At 41.7% G+C, this 27,246-nt stretch overlaps 1 protein-coding gene across 1 annotated transcript in view; it reads left to right on the top strand.

Annotated features, from left to right (window-relative positions):
• The window catches only part of csmd3b (CUB and Sushi multiple domains 3b), a 1,733,930-nt gene that overhangs the window by 1,374,743 nt on the left and 331,941 nt on the right, over positions 1 to 27,246 (top strand). Inside the window, exon 22 of the mRNA XM_067976258.1 lies at positions 3,849 to 4,018. Within this exon, the coding sequence (XP_067832359.1) occupies positions 3,849 to 4,018 (170 nt within the window). The remainder of the gene's footprint in view (positions 1 to 3,848; positions 4,019 to 27,246) is intronic.

The raw sequence follows: 27,246 nt of genomic DNA, 5'->3' as shown, positions 1-27,246 counted from the left end.
ATTGGAGCCTCTTTGCATCCTCTTCACAGCTCTCACTCCACCCCAGCTTTGTGTCGTCTGCAAACTTGGAAATGTTACATCTAGTTCCCCCATCCAAATCATTGATATATATTGTGAATAGCTGGGGCCCAAGCATTGATTCCTGCGGTACCCCACTCGTCACTGCCTGCCACCTGGTAAAAGATCCGTTTATTCCTACTCTCTGTTTCCTGTCTGTCAACCAATTCTCAATCCATGCCAGTATATTCCCCCCAATCCCATGTGCTTTAATTTTGCACACTAACCTCTTGTGTGGGACCTTATCAAAAGCCTTATGAAAATCCAAATACACCACATCCACTGGTTCTCCCCGATCTATTCTACTGGTTACATCCTCAAAAAAACTCCAGTAGATTTGTTAAGCATGATTTCCCTTTCATAAACCCATGCTGACTTTGTCCAATCCCGTTAATGCCCTCCAAGTGTTCTGTTATCACATCTTTTATAATAGACTCTAGCATTTTCCCCACTACGGATGATAGGCGAACTGGCCTGTAATTCCCTTCAATCCATGAGGATTTGAGTACAGGAGCAGGGATGTCTTACTGCAGTTATACAGGGCCTTGGTGAGACAACATCTGGAGTATTGTGTGCAGTTTTGGTCTCCTTATCTGAGGAAGGATGTCCTTGCCATAGACGGAGTGCAACAAAGGTTTACCAGACTGATTCCTGGGATGGCAAGACTGATGTATGAGGAGAAATTGGGTCGACTAGGCCTATATTCACTAGAGTTTAGAAGAATGAGAGGTGATCTCATCGAAACATATAAAATTCTAACAGGACTAGACAGACTATATGCAGGGAGGATGTTCCCGATGGTTGGGGAGTCCAGAACCAGGGGTCACAGTCTCAGGATATGGGGTATGCCATTTAGAACCGAGATGAGGAGAAATTTCTTCACTCAGAGGGTGGTGAACCTGTGGAATTCTCTACCACAGAAGGCATTGGAGGCCAAGTCATTAGATGTATTCAAGAAGGAGATAGATATATTTCTTAATGCTAAAGGGATCAAGGGATATGGGGAAAAAGCACGAACAGGGTACTGAGTTGGATGATCAGCCATGATCATTTTGAATGGCGGAGCAGGCCCGAAGGGCCGAATGGCCTAATCTTGTTCCTATTTTCTATGTTTCTATGTTTCTAAATTGACACCAAGCCACATAAAGAAATATTGGGCCAGGTTTTGCTGAAAAAAAAACACCACCTGAATGATGCACGCCGTTATTACTGCACAAATCAGCCAGCAACTTGTAGCGAGGAGGAGATACCCTATGAATTGTGAATCGCCACAAGTTGCTGGTTGATTTACACCGCTCCACCATTAGCTTCGCGAAAACGGCATCTTGCGCTTAACCTCCGCTGATTTTTATGAAGTTGCTGCATTTGCACTTTAATGCCATTAAGCTCACCACAGAAAGTTAAGTCTAATCATTAACAGGTTGAGTACCCTTTTAACGATATGATAATTGTCAATGACTGCCAATTAACCTCTTTTGCCCAGAAACTAAATTATAAGTGTGGAGTCTCATTCCTTCAGATTGTGAATTGTTTTAGGAGATTTGTAAAATGTCAATTTTTTTTCTTACCTTTCCTTTCTGTCTCTTTTTCTCTCTCTCTTAATCCAGTCTTTCTTTCCCTCTCTCTATTTTTCTTTCTGTACCTAATTTGACATTGAATTCACCCACTCAAATTCACCCTTCTTCTCAGTTCTTCCTCTGTTTATTTCTCAATCCTTAAATCTCATTACATTGAATTACATAGAATGTACAGCACAGAAACAGGCCATTCGATCCAACAGGTCTATGCCGGTGTTTATGATCCACATGAGCCTCCTCCTATTCTTCTTCATCTAACCCGATCAACATATCCTTCCATTCCTTTCACCCTCATATGTTTTTCTAGCTTCCCCTTAGATGCATCTATGCTAGTCGCCTCAACTATTCCTAGTGGTAGCGAGTTCCACATTCTAACAACTCTCTGGGTAAAGAAGTTTCTCCCGAATATCCTATTGGATTTATGGTGACCATCTTATATTTATGGCCCCTACTTCTGGTCTCCCTGCAAGTGGAAACTTCTTCTCTACGCCTACCCTATCAAACCCTTTCATAATCTTAAAGACTTCTATCAGATCACCCCTCAGTCTTCTCTTTTCGAGAGAAAAGAGCCCCAGCCTGTTTAATCTTTCCTGATCGGTATAACCTCTCAGTTTTGGTATCATCCCACTAAATCTTTTTTGCACCTTCTCCAGTGCCACTATATCCTTTTTGTAATATGGAGATCAGATCTGTTCACAGTACTCAAAGTGTGGCCTAACCAAGGTTCTATACATGTTTAACATAACTTCCCTGCTTTTCAATTCTAACCTTCTAGAAATAAATCCCAGTGCTTTGTTTGCTTTTCTAAAGGCCTTATAACCTGCGTCATTACTTTTAGTGATTTGTGTATCTGTACCCCCAGATCCTTCTGCTCCTCTACCCCATTTAGACTCTTATTTTCCAAAGAGTATGTGGCCTCCTTATTCTTCCTACCAAAATGTACCACCTCACACTTATCTATATTGAAATTCATTTGCCAATTGCACGCCCATTCTGTAAGATTATTAATGTCTTCCTGTGTTTTTTTGCAGTCCTCCTCAGTATTAACTATATCCCTCAATTTGGTGTCATCCGCAAATTTTGAAATTATACTTCCGATTCCCAAATCCAAATTGTTTATGTAAATGGTGAACAATAGTGGTCCCAGCACTGATCCTTGTGGAACACCACCTCCCACTTTTTGCCAATCTGAGTAACTACCTTTAACCCCTACTCATTGTTTTCTGTTTTGTAGCCAGCTTGCTGTCCATTGTGCTACTTGTTCCCTGACGCCACATGCTCTGACCTTAGTCATGAGTCCACTGTGCGGTACCTTATTGAAGGCCTTTTGAAAATCTAAATATATTATATATACCTTTGCCTACCTTTTCTGTTGCTTCTTCAAAAAATTAAATAAGGTTGGTCAAGCTTGGAAACATGGAAATTCATGCTGACTATTCTTTATTATAATTTGGCTTTTTTGTCAGTTTCATTGGTTAAGGAGATACACTGTTTGTCCCATTGTTCACCAAGGTCCCAGATGCATTGTTGCCCTCTCAGCACTGTTATCAGCTTGCACTTCCAGCAGCTTTGTGGGCAAAAAATGTTAAAACCTAAACGTGCATGAACAAGTCTAACAAACAGGGCATGCTGCTAGATGCTCCACTCCTGTATAATCTGGCCCATTAGGACAGGTGACCGAAAGCTTGGTGAAAGAGGTAAGTTTTAAGGAGCGACTTGAAGGAGGAGAGAGACGTAGAGAGGTAGACAAAACACAAATGTTCTGTCAGTAATTGGACTCTTTAATTGTTCAATTGGACTTAGAATGCAGGATTATAGTTGACTAGAGTATCATGTAATAAATAGCTATTGATCTTTCCTCCAATTGCACAGTACAATATACCATTATACACAATTTATTCCAAATATAGCCAAACTAATGTCTCATTCTTTATTTGTCATAGCAATCTTTGCTGAAGGGTTGGATAAAAAAGTTTTTCAAGACTGCCCTTAGTAATAAATAATTCCTACAACTTCAATTTCATTTAGCAAAGGAGTTATTAATTACCTTGCAATCTTAAACTGATATTGTTATTGAAATAAATGTTATAATGTGATAGGAAAGGATGACCCTTCCTTGTTCTCTGTAACCACTGTGCTGTGTATGTGAGAGAGAACTTGCTCGAGGTCCAGATGTACTTTTTATATTCAAAATGCTTCTTCTTCTAACTGCAGCTGAATGTGGGACATCTATAACAAGCAACGAGGGAATCCTGCTGTCCCCCAACTATCCTTTGAACTATGAAAACAACCATGAATGTGTGTACAGTATACAGGTGCAAGCAGGCAAAGGGATTAATATTTCAGCCAGAACCTTCCACTTAGCACAAGGAGACACTCTTAAGGTATGATATGACAAAGAAGTTTGAATATTTGGAAATGTTTTTCATGTCAGTTTGAACCTTGTACCTTTTCACTAAAATTCTAGGATAATCCATTTTTTAAATTTAATTTTAGTGTTATGAAACAATTCTGAGCACAAAAGCTTCAGTGCTTATGACAACATTTGTATCCTACTCTTCCCTACCGGTGATGTGGAGATGCCGGTGATGGACTTCCACACCGCCTGAGGAAGGGGAAAGCCCCCGAAAGCGTGTGGGATTAAAAATAAAATCGTTGGACTATAACTTGGTGTTGTAAAATTGTTTACAATTCCCTACCGGTGGCCAATAAGCTAGCCAACGTTTAATTATTTTGAAAAAGGCATGGCCACACAGAAACAGAACTTTTAAATTAGAGTGAGCCCCTATGGAATGTTTGATTAAGTAAAACTGTTTTAAAGCAACATTTCCTCCCTTGATATTTCCATGCTAAAGACATACATTTACCCTTCACTTTTCTTTTCTCTGTTATTTCGACCTTATGCAGCAATAACATCAACTCTCACATAATGTTATTTACGTCAAGTTATAACAGTGATTTTGTCCAAATGCTGTGGGCAAAAATCAAGGTCCCTAGCACTGAAGGGCAACAATATCCCATATACTTAAAAATAATTTCTCCCTCTGTTTAAACCACAGTGCAGAGTTCTACAGTTGAGGCTTGCAGGAGGCTAGAAATATAATATTCATCGAACCTGCTCAGCAGTTGGACTGAAAATTCAGTCCACAGCACTTGTATTACATCGTCACTTTGATAATGTCGCCTTATGTTTCACAGGTAGTTATGTTTTAGGATTGAACACCATAGAAATGTTTCACAAAGTTAGAATTTAAAGGTGAAAACATACAAAATGTTGTAGGATCTGAAAAGTCAGTTTGAAGAGAATATCATTATTTGTTTATTACACATCTTGTCTTTTCATTAGGGAATAATTAGTTCCTCATAATATGCATAGCTACAAACCACTTTAAATGAAAATTACTATACAATCTCTTTTATTACCAGAGGGGAATGTCATAATATTTGAGGGAGATTTAATAAAAATTGCTGATTGCAAAATAGTTATGTGTTTCATGCCTACTGGGTTTAATACTGAGCCTGGAAAAAGTAAATTATTGAATGTAAAGATGATATATTTAAACTTATTTACTGTTTATTAAATGCAAACAACTCTGCAAAAGATTCAGTTTGGTAATGAACTTTCTCTTACAAAGCACCAAGAACATTGAAAGATTTAACAATTTGGAGCTTGATGGAAAAATCTGTTTTGAGAGCATTTTAACTTGAGGTTGTAATGTATTTCGGTGGCACAAACAGAGCTGATCGTGTGACAGTTAATTGATATCAGCATTATCATCATCATAATAATCCTGTGACAGTGCAGTTCACGTCTGTTGTGAAACCTTTAAATAAACCAATCATCCCAGTTTTAAATTGCATGGCTATAAAGAAGACAGATCCAAACAGAAAGAATAGAGTTAAATCGGATGAAATCATGCTAGTCTAAAACTGGGCTTTGAATGCTCAGTTAAGATGAAGATGACATGAATAATTATGTTTATGGTTTTTTTTTAAACTAGCAATTTCCCATGGCATTCTCATGGTAAGTCTGTTGTATAATGACAGGAACATTATAGCGTGTTGCACACAATGGGGCCGATTTTCACCTTGGGTGGACATCGGCTGTGTGGCTTGCCTGATGTCCTCGCGAGAGACACGAGCCATTTTGATGGTGGGGCCTCATCTGCATAACGATGGCGATCTATGAGTGCTAAACCAGCTTGCTGGTCGGGAGTGGAATCCTGCTGCTCCACTATGGAGTCAAGTTGGAAATTCAATGTTCAGGGAGGAAGACAATTGTAGGGGAGGGCACGGACAGGCCGACTGTGGGCCAGAAGACTTTTGTGAAGCCAGCAAGGGCATTATGTTAAAAGGAAACAGAACATTACCTGGGTTTGGAGTGACATGCAATGGTTTCTTTAAGGAACATAGTTAGGCCAATCAACGCCTAGTATTAATAGGCAGAGGATACATGGTATACGCTCTGCCCATTGATACCTCAAAATTGCATCAGGGTCCGACAACTAGCGTGGAACCACAATTTGCATATTGTAGGTGTGTTCCCACCTGAAACAGGCAGGCGCCTGGGCCGCTATGAGAAGGCCCTAACTGAAATGCCGATGGGTGGATCAAGATTAGCAACAGTAAGTTTAGCCCCATGATTTTTGTTCTGCTACCCCCATTCCTGCCCAAAAATGAGTCAAAAATCACCCCCAATATATTGCTATTGTGATGGAGCTGTATTTAAGTAGGCCTGTCCCTTTAAGGCTGAAATGTCTAATTGATGTAACTAAACACAGTGTAAGGTGTCAGAGTTTAGTTGCTGTCTGATAAGGGAAGCTTACTGATTGGAAGGTGCTGTGACAAGTTGTGTTCGAAATTTGATCTGGCTATATAGTTCCCTGGGTCTTTTAGAATTTCTAAGCAGCATGTTAACATATGGTGATTTTTTTTTTCTCTGGTGCTAAAGACGCATTGTCACCACATGAAAAGTAGGACAAGTGTTTTCTTACCGTTTTTGCAAACGAGTAATACAATGTTGTGATTTGAGTCGGAAAACGTTGTTTGTAAATGTTATTGAGTCACCTTCACGTGATGTGAAATGACACATAGCAGTTCTAGGTGCTTTTCCTCTCCATACCACAGTCCTTTCATTCCAGAACACAGCTGCTTTTACCAAAACTGACAGCAGGTATTGAAGCAAGCAAGCTTGAACATCAAAATATGTATTTCAGCTTGTTTAAAGACTGTACATAATTTGTTAATGAATATTCAAAACCCAAGGTAATTCCAGAACACTACTGTAAAATAAGCCAAGGCAGTAGAACAAAGAGGAATAAGCTAAAATTGATGAAAGAACAATTTAGGATCGATGTCAGGAAGAATTTGCTCATGCAAAGAGTGATCAACATCTGGCATAGTCTTCTGTGCAGTTTTATTAATGATAGTTAGATGATGTGATGGGAGAACTGTGAGCACTAATATTGGCCGAATGGCTTCCCTCATAGCTCTTCTTGCATTTTCTCTCTCCAGCTTTGTATCAGATTGTCATGTGGCATTTTTCTCCATAAAACATTTTTTTTAAAAATGAACTCAAATCAGAAGCAGTGCGTTCTTTGTTACCAATATTATTCTTATGGGTAAGTTTAGAAGTACTGTAGATTAGCTCTCTGTCATTGCCGCAACTCTGTTTTAGGGTTGAAATTGAGGTCAGACAGACAGTAGAAAAGATTACATTGGTGGCTGTCAGTGTTCTGGGTGAAACTATTTTGGGTCAGTTTCTCCCCGTTCCTTTTTGTAACTCAAAACTACTCATAATTCAGCACAGGGTGACATTACTTCACTGCCCCATTCATAAGGTTGTAAAGATGGTGACATTAGAACTGAAAAAGTCATACCGGTGTAGTAGAGAGTGCTGTTCTGAGGCTGAGGGTAAAACAGATTGTAGGGGCAGCGTAAGGGGAATTTTAATCTCCATGTGACTGCGTGAAATCCGATCAGGGAGTGCTTCATGCTGATACGAGGTGCCTGAAATGGGGAAAGTGTTCTATTCCCCATTGCTGATGTCCCTCATCCTGACAAATAAAGATTCATCAACACCAAAATATATAATCTAACTATCTTCTCTGCTTTCTTTCTGATTTTGTTTATTAAAATATGCACATTCAATTTGGAAATTTTTAGAAAAATACATTTCGAATTATTTTGGCCTCTGGCTGCAGAAATATCTTGAATGTATTCAAAACTAGAGGAACTCTCTGATAATGTGGAAGTGTTTCCTTTTGGTAAGTTTCACTTGTTGCTCTTACTGACTCTGTTAGTCTTCTGATTACTTAAGTTGTTTAGGTTTGTTCATTTGATTTTAAATATATATATTTGTTCTAGTTTCTTGACAAATATGCATTAAAAGTTGCACCGGTCCATTATTTGGGACTTCAGGAGTACTCTTTCAAATAATAAATTTCCCTTTTCCCACAGATACAAAGGGGAAAAAATCATTTAATACAAGACTTTGAAATAAGAAAGCATTATTGTGGATCAATTGATTGGGCCTTTCTTAACCAAAAGCAAAACAAACTTAATTTTGTGCAGAAAGGTGATTGAAAGTTATATTCCAACACTTGAACATTTCATTGCAATTTTCCCTTTTTTCCCACAATGAATAAATTGTGTCTTTCCATGCAAAAAAAATGGTTATTCCCCTCCTTTAAGTAGTGTGCCAGCATTTGTTTCGGCTAATTCAACCCCCCGCTCTCCATGACAGCAGCCATTTTAAGAGCTATACATGAGAGAAATGGACAGATGGTACCACCAAAAAGCACAGCTTACTCTAGAAAATTTGCTGTTTTTCATTGTCACCGTTACGTTTCTGTTTGTTCCAATGTGGCAGACTCCAGCTGATTTTACAAAAGTGGCAGCAGGTTTGGGTGACTTGTGTTTTGCAGATCAAAGCTACCCAGGGTTTCAGTTAATTTCATGACAAAACTTACCATTTGGGAACAGCCCAACCATAAATACTTACATTGTGACACAGTGTTTAGAGAATTCAGTACTGGCATGGCGCCAGTGAAATTGCATATTAATACAGATGTCATGCAGATCAGAAATATGAATTATGCAAAATTTTATAAGAAGCTGAAGAATAAAACTGTCAACATTCAAGTGGTTAAAATACACCGTATATTTCCCCATCCTTTACACACCTGTGAAAACGATGGGAAAAAAAACAATAATCTCACCCTATCCAGATAAGGGACAACCAGGTACACCATATACCAACTTCTTAACCACAAAATTTCCTGGCAATAAAAAAACTGCAGCCTACTTGGGGAAAAATATGTGTTGAAATTGTATTATTTGCTATTAGTGATAAGCGTGTTTAGATTAAATTCCTTAGTTCATCATTTTAACAAAGATATTAGCCTTTTATTTTAAATATATTAACTCCTACATTAAATAACAGACACAGGAATTTCATACAAATGCATCAATATAACACAGCTTGATTTCAACCCATTAATAAGAAAAGAGAAATCTACAGGGAGATCTGACAGTTACTCACAGGTCTCAAATTATTATTGGTCTATCATTTCTCTGGAATGATTGCTTCTGAAAGGCAATGCAGCATACAGTCACTGTTCTTTTTATACAGAAATGTTGTATACTTATTGAAAGCCATACACAATAAATGAAGCCCTTAAAAACTTTTTTTTTCCTCCTTTCAAATTTATGTGTGCCCACAACACATGTCATTCCCCATTTAAAAAGCCAAAGGCCGAAATTTTAACCTGGAAGAACAGGTGGGTTGGGGGCGGAGAGGTAGTAAAAATTTTTAAAATCTAAAACCCGACCCCAACCCGCCTCCAACCTGCCTCCGTTTCAACGGAGGCGGGACAAGGGGCAGGCGAGCAACCCGCTCATAGAAGGCGGGTCGGTCACTGAAAACTTTTAAGGAGACTGCAGGCCTCCATTTTTACAGCTTTTTTATTTTTAACCCCGGAGGCTGGGATTCCCGCCACATGAGAGGAGGCGAGAAGGCCCAAAACAGCAGGTAAGTGCCTTTTTCACACTGCTTGTGGGCCCAGAGGAGCAGGACTGCTTCCCCCAGGCCCAACAAGCCTACCTGCAGTGACCCCCTTATCTTTTCACGGAACATCCCATTTTTGCATGACTGGAATCATCTCAGGAATCATGGGCACTGATATGTATCCAGCACTATATGCTACTATAGGAACATTGGAACATAGTAACAGGGGTAGGCCATTCAGCCCCTCGAGCCTGCTCCGCCATTCATTTAGATCATGGCTGATTTGTACCTCAACTCCATTTATCCGCCTTTGCTCCATATCCTTTGATACTCTTAACGAACAAAAATTTATCAATTTAAATCTTGTAAGTTTCAATTGACCCAGTATACCCATAGCCTTTTAGCGCTCAGAGTTCCAGATTTCCAATACCCTTTGTGTGGAAAACCAAGTTTATGCAGCCTGTCTTCATAATTTAATCCTTTAAACTCTGGTATCCTTCTGGTGAATCTACACTGTATACCCAAATTCCTTTGCCTGTCCATAGCTTCTAATCTCTCACCATTAAGAAAATATCATCCATGATCACCTTGGTGATATGGTATCTGAAATATTTTGACTATTAAGTCGATTACTACCTCAAAACCACCCAGTCTTCTGAAAACTGTACTGCTGTTTTTAATTTCAACATAATTTGATCTTGGTACTGCTGTACATAATGCGGTGCTGTGCAGCTTGAACAAAGCACAGCCAGTAGTCGGACCAACACATTTTGCATTGGTTAAATATATGGAACTTGTAAGATTTTCACAACTAAACCAGTTCTTTTTAGACAGTAAAGCTAATCTCTCCCAAGATGTATATCAAGAAAGATCTATAACAATACGATATCTCATGACTATTGACCCTAACTACACATCTTTTAATTATACATTGTCATTTTGATGAATGTAACAGAAATGATAGTGTAGGACTAATAATGAGAATGAGTGCTCAGTCGTTAATAAACTTGTCCTTCGTAATTTGTGCATAAACCTTAATACCCACCACAGTAATGCTCTGCTGATTAACATTATTGGGCATACCATTAAGCACATGTTGGAAATGTAAGGGTAGATTTAAGTACTGTGATCCCACCTTTTTTCACAAATCACATTTTACAATCTAAATTTCCAGGTCAGTTGTCTTAAATTAAGGTCCTGTTATTCTAACACCATTTCAATTTCTCATTGAAATACAATTGTCTGAGGTGGGGATGGACAGCAGCTGAGGGCACTTTCATCCCTCAGAGAAGAAACCTTACAGCACTAGAGTTGAACACAGGTCAAAAATACATGTGCAAGACTTGGGGGTCAATTTTCGGATGGCTGAGTGGGTGCGTTCGTGGCGGGGGGGGTTCCTAAAATTGGAGAATCCCGGAGCTGGTCCGGAGCCCGGCTCCAACCCGCCCACTTCCGTGTTCCCCGATGACGCAAATCGGTGCGCGCGCAGCCCCTGCATGCGAGACTCCCACCGGCAATTAAAGCCGGCGGGATGACAGTTTAGATAATTAGGGAGGTACTTGAGGTCGTTGACAGACCTCATTGGGAAGAGATTTTAGCAGGGGTGTGATTTTGGACTCCCCTCAGCGTGTTTCCCATGCTGTGGGAAACACTCCCTGTTGTTGCAGACGTGTTTCAGTCAGCAGCCATTGGGAGATGCAGAGGATTCCTTGACAGTTGGGGGCAATACCTCATTCATTGCAGCAGGGCACTCTGTCACCTCAGACAAAGTTTTGCCTGCCACACCGTTGTCTCCACACTCAAAATTATTACATCTTGCCCGAAACTCTGCTGTCCAAACACATTGACCTACTTTGTGGACCCCCTCACACGCACACCGTCAGGTGAGGGGGGGTGGGTGGGGGTGGTGGGTTCCATAGCTGCATTCATCACTCCATTGGAGTACAAGCAACATCACCAGCCTTGTCAGGCACCCCGTCCACCTCCGCCCCGTGGAGCTATACAACACAGTGCTGCGCAACAGGCACCTGCACAAAGTAGTCGTGCAAGTACACAGACACCCACTGCTGGGTGACCCAATGGATGGCATCAAGGGTCTTCATGGAGATCCTCATGAAAGGGCCTTATTGCACAAGCCAGTCAAGAATGGCCAAGATGTGACAGTAGTGGTGAAAATATAATATGTAATGTGAGTTGATCAGAAATCAAATATAAATAAAAACCATGACAAACCCTCAAACACCCTTGTGCATCCCCTTCATGCTCACGACACGTTTACCTCACACTTCCGACTACACATACGTGATGCATGCCCTGTGGCTGCAGCACAGGTAGTGACAGTTGGGGTGAGGCTGACCGTGAAAGAGATGCATGAGAGGGTGAGTATGAGACAGAGCCATGAGATTGTATGAGGATTGGGTTGAGTGGTAGTGGTGGGATGAGTATTGGGGAGGTGAGGAAGTGTCGGTAAGATGAGGATGAGGTTTGAGTGGGTGTGAGGAGTGATATGATAAAGTAGTGTTGGCAATGCAGAAGGAGATGTGGGGTGGGGGCGGTGATATGGCAGACGGAGTGTAGGGGAATGAGTAAGAGTACTCACTTCGGCTGACCTGGTTAGGTTATTGAAGCGTCTCCTGCACTGTATGCAGGTGCGTGATATGTTAGTGGTGCTGGTGACCTCCTCTGCCACCTCGAGCCAGGCCTTTGTGGTGGCAGAGGCAGGCCACTTCCTCCCGTCCGCCGGGTGGAAGATCTCCCTCCTCCTCCTCACCCCATCCGGTAAGACCTGGAGTGAGGCATCATTAAACCTGGGAGCAGCCTTCCCCCGGGGCTGCTCCATGCTGTAATTTTTCCTATTTGTTGCAGCATCAGTCAGTGGAGGACTGGCCCTTTAAATAGGGCTCCTCCAGCTGACAGCCAATGATGCGAGTGCGCAATCCGCCCGCCGTGCAGCTTTCCAGCACAAAACCCGGAAGCCAAGGTAAGTGCCTTCAATTTACTTACGATCGCGTGCCAAGCCCACCGATTTCACTGAGCACAATACCCACATGACCAGTCCACCCCCCACTGGCAACCCGCCTCCCTCCTAATATAGGGCCCTTGGTTAATAAGAAGCATTTTGCTATCAGTCAGCAAATGACTTGCAAGGCAATGACACTGCTAATGTACTGGAAACTGCAAGAGTTAGCTTCAGGCTTAAATTTAGTAGCAGCCCATTAGGAAGTTCTAACATATGCAAAATATATTCACATCAGCTTTTGTTCAACACAAGGCACAAAGATAAATGTAGATATTGACCAAAGAAATAATCTGTCATTGTGCTGCAGTCATGATGTGGTTTTCTGCTGCAGTTCCCTGCTCACCAGGAACTAGACTTTGGCTGAGCAGTCACGAGAAAGCACAAAGTCAAGGTAAACCATTGCACTATTGGAAGGGAGGAAAAATGTTCTGGGCTCCTGTCTGCCTCTATCCTCTTTAAGTGGCCGATCATTGAGCAGAACTGGCAGAGAACTCTGAGTAGATTGCTTGCACACTTTCGCTACTTGGGGAATGCTACACAGAAGAAAACGGGGACAAATAATAAAATGCTGTGCAATGTTTTCAGCCCGACAGGGAAAACCCTATTTTCCAGCAGTGTCAAATCACAAGCAGACCTGGGAAGAGTACAGGTTTTCCATATCTGTGTTATCCCATGTCTTGATACCGAAGGATGCTGCCATACTAGCTGATCTCATCCAGCTGACATCCTAACTGATTTTCTCATATTTGCCAACTTCCCGATACCTGCCATCCTGACTGATGTCCTCAAGCCAACAAATACTACCATCTAGGCTGATCTCCTGGTATCTATAAACACACACATCTTGTCTGATCGTTGACTCGGGAGGGTTAGGAACTTAATTGAGGTACATAAAATATTAACTGATAAAATATTATTACTTCAAAGTACACCAAGAAAATAGGACCCTAGCACATAAATGGAAATTATGAAAAGTAAATTTATAACAGATATTGTAAAGAAATTCTTTAACTGGAAGATTGATCATTTGTAATAATCTACCAAGCAAGGTAATAGATTCAAAAATATTGGGGTTGTTCGCTCTGATGGAAGAGGGATGAGCTTTCAGGGAGCAACTGGCCTATTCTCATTCCTTGCATTCAACAACAACTTGCATTTATATAGCGCCTTTAATGTAGGAAAATGTCCCAAGGTGCTTCATAGGAGTGTTATAAGGCAAAATTTGACCCAGAGCCACATGAAATATTAGAACAGGTGACCAAAAGCTTTGCCAAAGAGATAGGTTTCAAGGAGCATCTTAAAGGAGGAGAGAGAAAGACGGAGAGGTTTAGGGAGGGAATTCCAAAGCTTAGGGCCTAGAAAGCTGAAGGTATGGCCGCCAATGGAGGGGTAAATCAAATCAGGGATGCACAAGGGGCCAGAATTAGAGGAACACAGAGTTCTAGGAGGGTTGTAAGTCTGGAGGAGGTTGCAGAGATAGGGAGGAGCAAGGTCAATGGAGGGATATGAACACAAGGATGAGAATTTTAAATTCTTATTTTCTTATCTCCTCATCTACAACAGAGTGCATTTATAATGCTCCTCACATCGAAGCAAGGCCTACTAAAGTCACCAAGAACATTGTAGTGTGTTGCATGCCCCACAACTTTTCCATTCAGCGAAGCCTATCATAGGACCAGATGCAGGAAAAGTTTATTTCTCCCCCCCCACCCCTCAAACTACCAAGGCAATATTAAAGCAAGACATTATTGCACAAATAGCCTGCTCCATGCATACACATAATGCAGTAGCCCAAATCATCTTCAGCAACTTTGGTCTCTGTGCTAAATCAAATGCCAAGGGCATACCAATTCTATAATTTGCTGATATCCTATTCTATGCCTGAAGAGGAAGATTCTCTGGATATAGTGGAGAAATAGCGTTGAGATAATGGAAGTTTGAAGAGTGATGCTGAAGTGTCCACCGTGCCTCCTAGGTTTTGTGTGAGCAAATGCATACGTATGATATTTGTAGGATGTGTTTTAAAGAGGGTTTATGAGCTTACCTATTTAAATGGTAATGTGACAGCAGTTCCAGTGATGGTAATGAAGTAGCTGCAAAATGGGCATGCTTGTGAATGTAGGAAATGCAATGTGGCATGTATAATTTGTCCATCTGTGCATTATAATGGAATACTAACTAGCCTTAAGTTGGCAAACTTCCTCAAGTTGTCATACTTTGTCCTCATTTGTGCCGATGTCCTTTGGCAGCATTGACTATATCCAACACCTCGTGCCAAGCAGGGTGGATCGAGCGCCTGTGGGGAAGATGGGCGGGGATCTCAAAAAGGGCAGCACTTTTTTTGTTGCACTTTTGCACAAACACTTCCAAAGCAGCATCAGAAAATGAAGGTGCTCTGCATCTTTACTCAACTAGAATTAAGGAGCACTTTTAAGCAGCACCGGCATGAAATTTCCCACCACCTGTTGACAGTGAGCTCTCACTGGTAGCCCAACCTGCGCCAAGAGTTCGACATGCATATTAATTAGGTTAACCGCACAAAATCCTACTAAGATTAGCATCATGATTACCTCCAGAACCATCTGAGTAGGTCATAAATTTCAAATGTCGTCATTCTACCTCATCTCTCTATGCTTAAAAATACCATTTAAAATTATGCAATGTAGTATGATATTGAACAAATTGCAAATATTTTTGCGATTTATGAAGAAAACCAACATCAAGGCTTGATTTCATTGTATTATTTCATACTAAAATATTATTTTGTGATTATTTTCATGACCAGGCCTGGGCAATAAAGGGCTTTTGAAGGTGGACAGACAGCTCCCATAATTTAAGAACATAAGAACATAAGAAATTGGAGCAGGAGTAGGCCAATCGGCCCCTCGAGCCTGCTCCGCCATTCAATAAGATCATGGCTGATTTGGAGAATTATTTGTGGCCTGAGCCCAAGTTCTTTGTTAAATGAAATTTGAAAAGAAAGAATTAATCCTAAAAGCACATAATCATAATATGCACAAGAGTATTCCAAAGAGAATACACTGTAAAAGGCAGAGAAATATGAATTTTATTTCTGCTCATGAGACATACCGCATCTCTTTCACTCATGGAAATTAAAATCATATTTCACGGAGCTCCATTGTATGTCCTCTATGGACGTAGTGAGCTGTACATGATCTTGGTGTATTGTAATGAATACAAGATGAGAAAGAGGGAAATGAGCAAAAAGGGTAGGTTTTGATATTGACCCAGAAATTCCTGGAGACTTGCACCATTGGAACGGCACATCGACAACGTTGGGTTCATTTTACACTGCGAAAGTCCCCTGAAACTATGGCGTAAATGAGTTATGTCATTATTTACGTCGCACCATAATTTCTTGGGACATTTGCACCGTTCCGCCACTACCCTCGCTGAAACCGGGCAAAATTGATTAGCATAGCTCCGCCCTCCCCCCTACAGTTTTCTTGGATTTACATTAATTTTCTTGCCGCAGCCACTGAGACCAAAAAAATAACAGTGCAGCTGAATGTATTTAAATTCATGAGTTCAACATATTCGATTAAAGTAAAACACAATCTCTGCTGTTCCTTCATATTTTAATTCTTAGCTCAAACTCATCAAAACACTTCTTCTTTGTCAATGTGTGTTACGTTTAATGTATATTGTGTATGGCACAGAAGTGCCTCCATATGCCATTGATGAAAGTGAGAGTGGGGGAGAAATTTATTTGACTTTGGGCCCGAAATTGTCGGTGTGCTTGCAATGCTGGAGGCACGAGACTCAGCCGAAATTGGACCTCAAGCCTCATCTGAATAATTCTGACGAGCTGAAGCCGTCCTTTGACACTCTATGTGTGCTTGAATGTTGGCATCAAGTACCCAAACTGAAACCTTGGTGTTAAACTGAAGCTGAAGCAAGCTGCCAGTGTCAGGAGTGCTGGCAGCAAAATGATGCAGCAATCTTCGCAATCAACTTGTGGCTGAGACGTGGACATTGATAAATTCTCTGCCGCAGTTCTCAACTGTTTTACATTACAATATTAGTTACTGGGAGAGATTATAATTCAATTGTTAGCATCCTTTTAGATGGAAAACCAAAATGCCTTTTTGCATATTAGGGTACTGTGTAGCTAAAAGTGGACCATCAGTGGCTACACTTTGCTTGTCAGATAAAAGTACCCTGGCAAATTGTTTTCTGGAACAAACGCAAAATACTGCGGATGCTGGAAATCTGAAATAAAATGTGGAAACACTCAGCCGGTCAGGCAGCATTGTTGGAGAGAGAAACAGAGTTAATGTTTCAGGTCGATGACCTTTCATCAGAACTGAATTGTTTTCTGGATCTGTCCTTTAAAACTATATCAGCAATGCAAACAGGGACATTTTTTAAACCTTTAGCACTTCACATGCATATTAGTAATCTTAGCTTGTGCCTCCCAACAATTTTCGGTCTATTAAAATTAATGGGTGGAAAATCATGGGGATGCACATGCCTGGGAAGCACGATTTTAGGGTTTGTTACCAATGTGGAGGAAAGAAACTGCCAAAAATGAGCGAGGTGACCATCAATCTAACAGTAGGATTGGATTGCACATTAGTTCTCCCCCAGTCTCTTTCAAACCTATTTCCCATCTTTTCTTTAAAAACATTTACAAGGATTCCAGCCAGTTGGTGTTGGAGGTGGGATTGTAAACGTCATTCAGCATGGTGATGAAAGTGATCGCCTTGTCTCTAACTTGACTGAAGTTTTTCTCTAGTGGATGGACTTCTGCAAAGGAAGTTTCATGATTATGTTGTTGCCCAAGAAGAGAGTTGTGGCTGCATACTCTTGGAGGGACAGATCATTTCTCCATCTACCAGAGGGTTGGGGTCTCAAATCCGTCTCCAGGTCTCTGTGGTAAATGAGATTAAAAAAAAGTAAAGAGGGACAGATCTACAGAAAGAAAGAGAGACATACTGAGAGAAAGGGAAAAATGTTGTGAGAAGCATACAGAAGACATGAGACAGAGAAAGCAGCTTTGCAGAAAGGGAGTGAGAGAAAAAGTCAGATATTGAGAGGATAATGAGAAAAAGTGTGACAACCATAAAGAGAAAGAAGGGAATAGTAAGTGTTGAGACAAACAGAAATTCAGAGAGTAAGACAGGAAGAATTAGAGGGTGAGACAACAAAGCGATAGTCACAGGAAGAGGAACATGGATTTTATTTTGTGTTATGCCATCAGAGATCAACCAGCATATTTTAACAAGACAACTGCAGTTTATTTTACTTGTAACAGAAGTTTCTGTCTTAACCTTTCAGACTTGCCCTATGACAGAACATCATCTAGAATGTGTGACATGAAACTAGACAGACAGAAAAGAAACTTATTTCAATGGAGTTGATTCCCTGATGAGTAATGTCATCATGTTTGATTGGCTGGAGTTTGAGCAGCAATGAAAAAGAAGGCAATCGCTTCAAATTCAATTCCGTAGAATTACCATTTTAATGTTTCATGAAGAAAATGGTTTTAAATTATGATTTTTACTGCAGTTGCTTATTTTAGTGAATAGTATTGATTGAAAAAAACGCGCTGATTCTTGTTGCTTAGCAAAGGAACAGTAAGATGGAGAATGTGTTTCATACAATGGTGTTGAATATTAATTTTCTACTGCTCTCTAAATGGATCAGTTGGTAAGTACACTGCCTGATGTGAAAATGACCCATTTTGACCAGGGAAATTTTGAGTTAGATTCCGAGTATGTGCTGGGTTGGCTAATCTCAGCCAGGACTGTGGCAGGGACGCTTCAATTGGCATCAGATCATTGGGTTAGGGAGGGAATGCTGCTCCTGATTGTTATTCACTGACTCCTGCTGGAATGTATTCCTGCTCCTGATTATTATTCACTGACTCCTGCTGGAATGTATTCCTGCTCCTGATTACTATTCACTGACTCCTGCTGGAATGTATTCCTGCTCCTGATTATTATTCACTGACTCCTGCTGGAATGTATTCCTGCTCCTAATTACTATTCACTGACTCCTGCTGGAATGTATTCCTGCTCCTGATTACTATTCACTGACTCCTGCTGGAATGTATTCCTGCTCCTAATTACTATTCACTGACTCCTGCTGGAATGTGTTCCTTCTCCCAATTACTATTCACTGACTCCTGCTGGAATAGAAACATAGAAAATAGGAGCAGGAGTAGGCCATTTGGCCCTTCAAGCCTGCTCTGTCATTCAATATGATCATGGCTGATCCTCTATCTCAATACCATATTCCTGCTCTCTCCCCATACCCCTCGATGCCTTTTGTGTCTAGAAATCTATCTAGATCCTTCTTAAATATATTTAGTGACTTGGCCTCCATAGCCTTCTGTGGTAGAGAATTCCACAGGTTCACCACCCTCTGAGTGAAGAAATTTCTCCTCATCTCAGTCCTAAATGTCCTACCACATATCCTGACACTGTGACCCCTTGTTCTGGATCCTGCATCCAGTCTATCTAGCCCTGTCACAATTTTATGTTTCAATGAGATCCCCTCTCATTCTTCCACACTCGAGTGAATACAGGCCTAGTCAACTCAATCTCTCCTCATATGACAGTCCTGCCATCCCAGGAATCAGTCTGGTGAACCTTCGCTGCACTCCCTCTATGGCAAGTATATCCTTTCTTAGGTAAGGAGACTCAAAACTGCACATAATACTCCAGGTGTGGTCTCATCAAGGCCCTGTATAATTGCAGAAAGACATCCTTGCTCTTGTACTCAAATCCTCTTGTAATGAAGGCCAACATACCATTTGCCTTCCTAACTGCTTGCTGCACCTGCATGTTAGCTTTCTGTGTTTCATGTAAAAGGACACCCAGGTCCCTTTGTACATGAACATTTCCCAATCTATCACTATTTAAATAATACTCTGCCTTTCTGTTTTTCCTTCCGAAGTGGATAACTTCACATTTATCCACCTTATACTTCATCTGCCATGTATTTTCCCACTCACTCAACATCTCTAAATCGCCTTGAAGCCTCTTTGCATCCTCCTCACAACTCAAGTCCCACCCAGTTTTGTGTCATCAGCAAACTTGGAAATATTACATTTGGTTCCCTCATCCAAATCATTGATATAAATTGTGAATAGCCAATAGAATGTGTTCCTGCTCCTAATTACTCTTCACTGACTCCTGCTGGAATGTATTCCTGTGTGGCTGTTGTATGAGGACAGAATTTGGCTCAGCTATGGTGCCCACCCCGGGTCAATTTGTAGTTTCACAAGATCATACGGTAATTATGCATGAGGAACACCATTCGTTCCATCTTAATTTATCCATCCAGAGATATCCTTATGTTCCCTCACTCAAGGAAAACAGCCATTTGCGCAAAGGAACCATGGCTCCCCGTGGAACTGATCCCCAGCATGAGATTGCAACTTCAGAAAAGATAGAAGAAAGCTTGAGGGAAAAAGTACAGATTTGCTTTATGATGTTACAGAGCTGAGAAAGCAACTGAAACAGTCAGCTCTGAAAACAGCGGAAAACTAATTTTAAGTGCCCACCAAGCAATAGCTTTATATCAATGAAAACAAAGATTGAGTTTATTTTATTTATTATTTTATTGTATGATTTTTCATTTGGGGATTTACCCTTCATGCTGAAAAAATACTCAATTTCTGAATTAGTTCAGCCTGTTTATGAAAATAAATTAACTATATTTTTCCTTACAAATGTCTCGACCTTGGCCTTAAATTATGTTGTGGAATGTTGGCAGATGAATGCTAATGTGTTTGTCTGAAGTTCCTCTCTCCTTTGCATTAACACATTCATTTTACATGGTTGTGAGAGGAATTCCAGGTAAAGGCATTATCTTGCAGTGTATTTTAGTGTTCGTGTTTTTGGCGCCTACTGGTTTGAGATTAACCCAGTTCCTTAATTTCTTAATTTGGATACTGAAATGAGTTCACTGACCTGTGATTTAAAAGACTTCTTTTTGACATAAAAAAGCTGTCATACTTGCTCAAATTTAGTTAAATTTCAGTTCAGTCTAATAGCTTGTGCAATGGGGAGCAGTATCACCTGTTCGATGTACATAGATTGGGCTAGAGATTTGTTTCAGTCTGTTTTCAGGCGCAGAATGGTCAGCGCTCTGGGAGTGAACACCAGAACCCGGAGGCCTGAGGCTTGACCAAAACTGGACCTCAGGGCTCAACAGTATAACTTCCGTGAGCTGCGAATGCCAATCAGGCGTCCAGCGTCAGCTCGCTGGCAGCGGCCCTCGGGTAAGTCCTAGGAGGAGGGGAGCAAAATGGGACGGAGGCTAGTACGGGCCGGTAGCAGCCAAAAGTAGTGCTGTGGAGCTGGGATAAACTCCCCTGCTTCCCTTGGCTCCATGTAAAAGTAAGTTTAAAAGAAAATGCTTACCTTTTTGCTGGTAACCTCCAACAGTCTGTTGGACATGTTGGAGAGTTAAGGGTTAATAATCAAACTAACTTGCATAACTGCAACTAGTCATGGAGCAACAGACATTCTAAGATAAACAAGAAACCAGTGGGGTTTCTAGGACAAGGAATGATGGATTATATGGTCTACTTCAAATGTCTGATAATGATCTACAAGGGATGCTTGAGCAAAGAGATAGTGACTGGGATGACATGGACCATGAGTAATTAATGTATAACTTTAGTGACTAGTGTAATAAAGATGGGCAGAGGGATCAATTAACCATGGTATAGAGTGGATGTTCAGGTAAATAAGCTGTCAATAAACTGTTCTTAAAAGGTTTTGAGAACAGATAGATCAGGAAGTCTTGTTTGTGGAATGTTCCTTTGAAGTAAGCAACTGAGAATGTTTATGTAAATAAGTTGTATTTGAAAGAATCCAAGAATAGATAAATCATGAAGTTTTATCTGTGAAATGTACCTTTGAAGTAGGCAAACTGAGGTGTATAAGAAGGGTGGGTTTTCCCAGAGTTGGTTGGAGAATTCGAAAGAGAGAGAAAACCAAAGCTACTCCTTTGCACGCTATAGATTGATCACCTATGCTGTATATGAATAAAGTCTGTTCCATATACTCCACTATCAGGTGTCTCGTACTTACTCGAAGCATGTCGTTATGAACCGTAGAAGGAAGAAAGTCAACACAATCCCTTTAAGGACTGCTGGTTAGGTTGCTGAAGAACCCAAAAGCCTGAATGGTTGATGCCCACTCAGTCCTAATAAATTTGTGCAAGACGTCTTGAAACAGACATTAGGCCCCTTATTAACATATGCAAGGGTCCTAACATCTGTTTTAGGTGTCCACCAGGGACACCTAAATATTGCCTGGCCCAATAGGGCATCAGATGTATTTCAGGCTCTCTTTGGGCACAAGATTCAGCATTGGGTAAATGGTGCCTTTTCCCCCTGTTTTGTGCCTGAAAAATGGATGCGGCGGGGGTCCAATTTCTCCCTTATTGCATTTGTAAAAAGGGGGCCAACCACCCGTTGAGCCCCCTTTACAAAATTTGTTAGTGACTCACTGCAGCATGTGGCGTGAATGCTGCAGCCAGTATTCTCAAGTGCTTGGCAGCCAAACCAGCAGTCCTTAAAGGCTTCCTCCTGAAAGGTTAGTTATAACTTTTTTTCTTACCTCGTTGCTCCTTCCGGCTCCACATTAAATTCACGGGCCACTGCCAGTCATGCTCGCCCCTCCCTCCCGATTGCCTTCATCCATCCCCCCCTCCAGTCTCTGCTTACCACAGATGCTGGCTGATCTTCAAGCTGACTCTGGGACCACAACTGCCACCTGCATCTCACCGATGATTAACGAGTGAGGTCAGTGGACCAAATTCCCGTGGTCCTGCCAACAGCCTAATTAGGCGCATGCAGTGTGCACTACACCAGGATCTCACCCCAATTCATGCATGATCCAATTTCTAGGCTTTTGTTTTTTCCAGAAGTCTTGCAGATTGTGTCAGAAATACGTTTTAAAGAAGGTATGATAACACCTACCAGACTGATACCATCTTTATTGTTTTCCAAATGTTTGTGCTGTCAGCATCTTTGTGTTTCTGTAAAATAGCTTACTTGTAAATAAATCCATTATTTATAGCCTGAATGTAATGATTATGGTTATTTATGGTTATTTACCACTCTTGAGAGTAGACAGGAAAATGTGTTGGGCATTCTATGTAATCTCCAATGTGTTATGCTGTAATTAAGGGGTAATTGTTTGTTTGTCTGTCATGCTATCCTACTCAGGGCACAAAAATAGCACATGTTTTGGTTCATTGGGGATTTGGTTGCTTGTGGAAATTGCCTTTCTGCCATTAGTGCAAAATCAGAGGCACTCAAATCATAACACGTGCATTTACAACATTTTCTATTTTTATTTTTACAAATGATCCACCTCGCCCGTAGCCAGATCCCATCTGCCAGTACCTCCCTTTCCATGTACTACTTGATCCACTAATCTGAACAGTAAAATTAAACTTTAAACAAAAATAATGTGAATCAGTCCCAGATTGTTGGGCATTTCAAGCCTTTCCAGTGCATGTGTGCAAATCCCAGATTTCTGGAACAGTAAAGTAGTTCTATTCTATCAAGTTGGATGGAACTGCAGTGCTGAAGAAGGGGATGAAGTCATCTTGGGTGAAGAGTTTTGCACTTTAACAATGGCAGATGGAAGTCAGAAATTGGGATGAATTCATATCGCATGTGTAACCATAATTTGGTATTAAGTTGATAATCTCATATTCAAGATGAATTCAGCCTCCTTTTGACACTATAAACGAGGTATTCCATTCTGAAACTGAATTCATACCTGGGTCCTGGTGGTAGATTATGAGTCTTCTGGTCCATTAAGCAGTTCAATCGGTATAGACAGTAAAATTTGCTTCCATAGTAAATTGAATCGGTCAGCATAATTTACATTCTCGATCTTAACACATTTTCATTGGTGTTGTTCTTAATACGCCAATGGCTGAAGATATTTTTTATGTTTCTTAGCTGATTTCTGTGGTGTTGCTCACGGGTACTCTGGCATTTGAATCACGGTTGTGGTAAATTTCTGACACGTTCAAGTATGGGGCCAATTTTCCGCCATGTAACACTGGCCATGTAACACAGGTGCTATATAGAGGAAATTGGAGCAAAGACCTGTTACATTGGTTCTCTACCCACTTTGAGCTTGATGCATTATTTCCTGGGGTATCCCTGGCATAGGGCAGAAGTTTCTGCCAGAAACAGGTAGAAGCAATTAAATGGCGTGTTAATGACATGTCAGTGACATCAAAATGCTTCTCGCATGAGTTGCCGCTTGCCCCAAAAAGAAAGGATTGGTCAGAGAAAGTGGGTGTCGGAGCTTGTGGCCAATTCTTCAAATTGGAGGTTCTGAAAAGGGGATGTCAGCAACATTTTCACATCTGAACCAAGGGAAGCTTGACCCTAATTTAAGCTAGCGAGGAGGAATAATAGGGCTGGAAACCATCTTGCTGACAGAGAAGCACATAACTTCCCTCCCCGAACTGGAGCACCTGACCATTCACAGGGGAACGCTGTCACCGGAGTGAAGGCTAGACCATGCGAATGAACTAAACCTGGAACCAGGTTCAGCTGCACTTCAGTTGGGTGAATTAGAAACGCCCAACAATACATATGATATAAAGCAGTTTTTGATGTGCTGCTATACTTTTGAGGTTTTCCTAAGATTCCTGATATTAACCATTTTTTTAAAAAAAGCAAAGTAATCTAATGTTTGTTGAATTGTACGACACAACAAGATTAATAAGGAAAAACTGCAAAAGGACCACAACAAGTCAGGGAAGGTAAGAAAAGTCAGTCACTCCTTCTACAAATGCAGTGTACCAAGCATGTTTGCCATTGACAATGACGTTCCCCCTCACACTACCCTGACGTGTTTGACTCGTTCACTGTCAATGCATATAAAGTATGAAAGTGCCCTTTGGACACCAGCCTTCATTTGGTGTGTAAAGGGCACTAGCTCATAAGCACTGAGTATTCCTTCACTCCAGGGGAAGGCTGGGGATGTAAAAGGAATTCACTCCCACAAAAAGCTTTGCATATAATGTGATTGCTTGTTATATGCACTTGGGATCAATTGTGGCTATATGCACTTGGGATCAATTGTGGCTATATGCTGACACCTCAGGGCTGCTTTTAACTTACGGTGGATTTTGGGTGGGTGGTGGGTGAAGTGATCGCGCTGCCTGCGTGATGTTTTTGGCATCAGGCCCAAGGTATTTTAATGCTCGGGCTTCATTTACATGGAATCAGCAAGCTGCAAGTTCTGAAGTAGCGCTCACAGGCAGCTTGCCAATCGGGAGTGGGTGGCGGAGGGGAGCGGGAAATCTGGTTGCTCCTCTGCGGAACCAAGCTGGAAGTTAAAAGGTAATATCGGGGGTGGGGGGGGGGGGGCGCGGGTGGCAATCACAGGAGGGGGGCACGGAGGAGTTGACAGCGGGTAGGAAGAATTTTGTGGGGCCAGGACAGGACACGGCAGCTTTACAGAGTGGCAGGGTTCTTTGAAGTCCACAGAGGCACAGATTATACCCACGTGGCTTTGCTCAATGTGAACCATTTTAAAAAAAACTTACCTTTGCGTAGTTAGACCACTCTGCACTTCGTACCAATTCATGGAGCATGCATGGTGCACGGTCTGCCCATTGGTACCTGAAAACTGCATTGGAGTCCTATGAACATTTAAGGGCCCCACTTTGCATGTCTTAATAAGGCACCTGTCTGAAAGAGGCGGGCACTCTGAACTCCCATTTCCAGGACTGGCTGGAAATGTCAGCGGGCGTATCAGGAGCAGGATTGGGCAGCAGGTTCTTAGTGTTATCTCCCCATTCCTACCCAGGGGGGGCAGCGAAAATCAGCCCCCTGGACTTTACAGCATGTCATGGTCATTGAAGCTAATTGGACCTTTTTGGCTTTCTTTTTTTGGGACAAGGCTGCTCACAACATCAGCGGGCGATCGGCCATGGGTGAACTAATGACCTCACATTTCTTGTTACACACCAGTGCTGCACATCCTGGGGAGAATGGCTGCCAGGTTGTTGGGGATTGGGAAGTAGGATGGCATGACGTTTTGCTTCTCTTCCTGTTATATGCTTTTATTGTCCGTGAACCATATCGTGAAACCTCATGTCACGCGTTCTACTCAAAGTGATGTGTGAGCTTGGTTCCTCAAGAAAGTACTCTAACCTCTCTTCCTCTTTTTCTCCTCTAGATATGGCGCAACATCAAAATGCAGGTCCTTCAGCAACTGGGGATGGCCAGCACTTTGCAGCACACACCCTCACTCAGTCCACCGCCCCCTCCCCCAAGCACCAGCTCAGAGGCATCCACCCTGGGAGATTTTAGGAGTGAGGAAAAGAGGATTGATTGGGTGAAAAGCAGAGCATGAGTGAGCAGGAGCAACTGGTGGTGTCATGTGAAGACATTGCTGATGGAAGCATCAGGAGGTGTCTCCTCTGTTGAAAAGTTTGGGGATCTGCCGCTCACAACTTTTGCATTTAAATGAACGATGCTGGCAGAACATTAAATTTTGATGCAGTCATTGCAGAAGTATCAGACAGTGTGCTGCAGATAATGTCTTTGATGGAGAAATCCACTAGTAGCATGCACAGCACATCAGAGGGACATTTAAGAGCACTGTGGTCCACCATGGAGCCTGTTGCAGCTCTAGGAATACCTCTTCCGGTTTGGATAAGCTTGATCGATGGTTGCATCACATTAAGGCTTTACTGATCTCATTGGGCCATTAGGTCTGTTCTCTTGAAGATAAGGGACCATACAGAGTGCCCAATACTAATGGTGTGGGAGGATGGTACACAGATGACGGTGCTGACTTTCTGGATAGGAATACATTCTTGCCAGCCCATTCCAGGCTTGAGTATGTCGTAAAAAGGCGGCATGATCAGGTTGCCCAAGTAATAGCACAAGATAGGCAGTCTACAGCAGGTCTATTTCAGTACTTACCTCCTGTGATACAAGGGCCACCTCTGTTCTAAAGGCTCCTCTTAACACACAACAGCCAGACACCATGCACTCGAGCCACTCGGATAGCACCTAGGAGAAGCACTAGATTAGGATAATGAGTTCCTACTCAGCCGTGGCTCAGTGGTAGCAGCCTCACCTCTGAGTCAGAAGGTTTTGGGTTCAAGCCCCATTCCATAGACTCAAAATCTAGGCTGACACCCCAATGCAGTACTGAGGGAGTGCTACACTGTCGGAAGTGCTGTCTTTCAGATGAGACGTTAAACCGAGGCCCTATCTGCCCTCTCAGATGGACATAAAAGATCCTATGGCACTCTTCAAAGTAGAGCAGGGGAGTTCTCCCGGTGTCCTGGCCAATACTTATCCCCCAACCAACATCACTAAAACAGATTATCTGGTCATTATCTCAATGCAGTTTGTAGGACCTTGCTGTGTGCAAATTGGCTGCCGCGTTTCCCACATTACAACAGTGACTACACTTCAAAAGTACTTCATTGGCTGTAAAGTGCTTTGAGACACCTTGAGGTCATGAAAGGTGCTATATAAATGCAAGTTCTTTCTTTACTTTGCACACTCACAGCAAGTGGAAGCATTGTGGTGAAAAACACTAGGC

Source organism: Heptranchias perlo, chromosome 3, assembly GCF_035084215.1.
Source record: "Heptranchias perlo isolate sHepPer1 chromosome 3, sHepPer1.hap1, whole genome shotgun sequence".
In the NCBI taxonomy this organism is placed as follows: Eukaryota; Metazoa; Chordata; class Chondrichthyes; order Hexanchiformes; family Hexanchidae; genus Heptranchias; species Heptranchias perlo.
The sequence above is the reverse complement of the archived record's forward strand: the minus strand, read 5'-3'. Positions and strand labels throughout refer to the sequence as shown.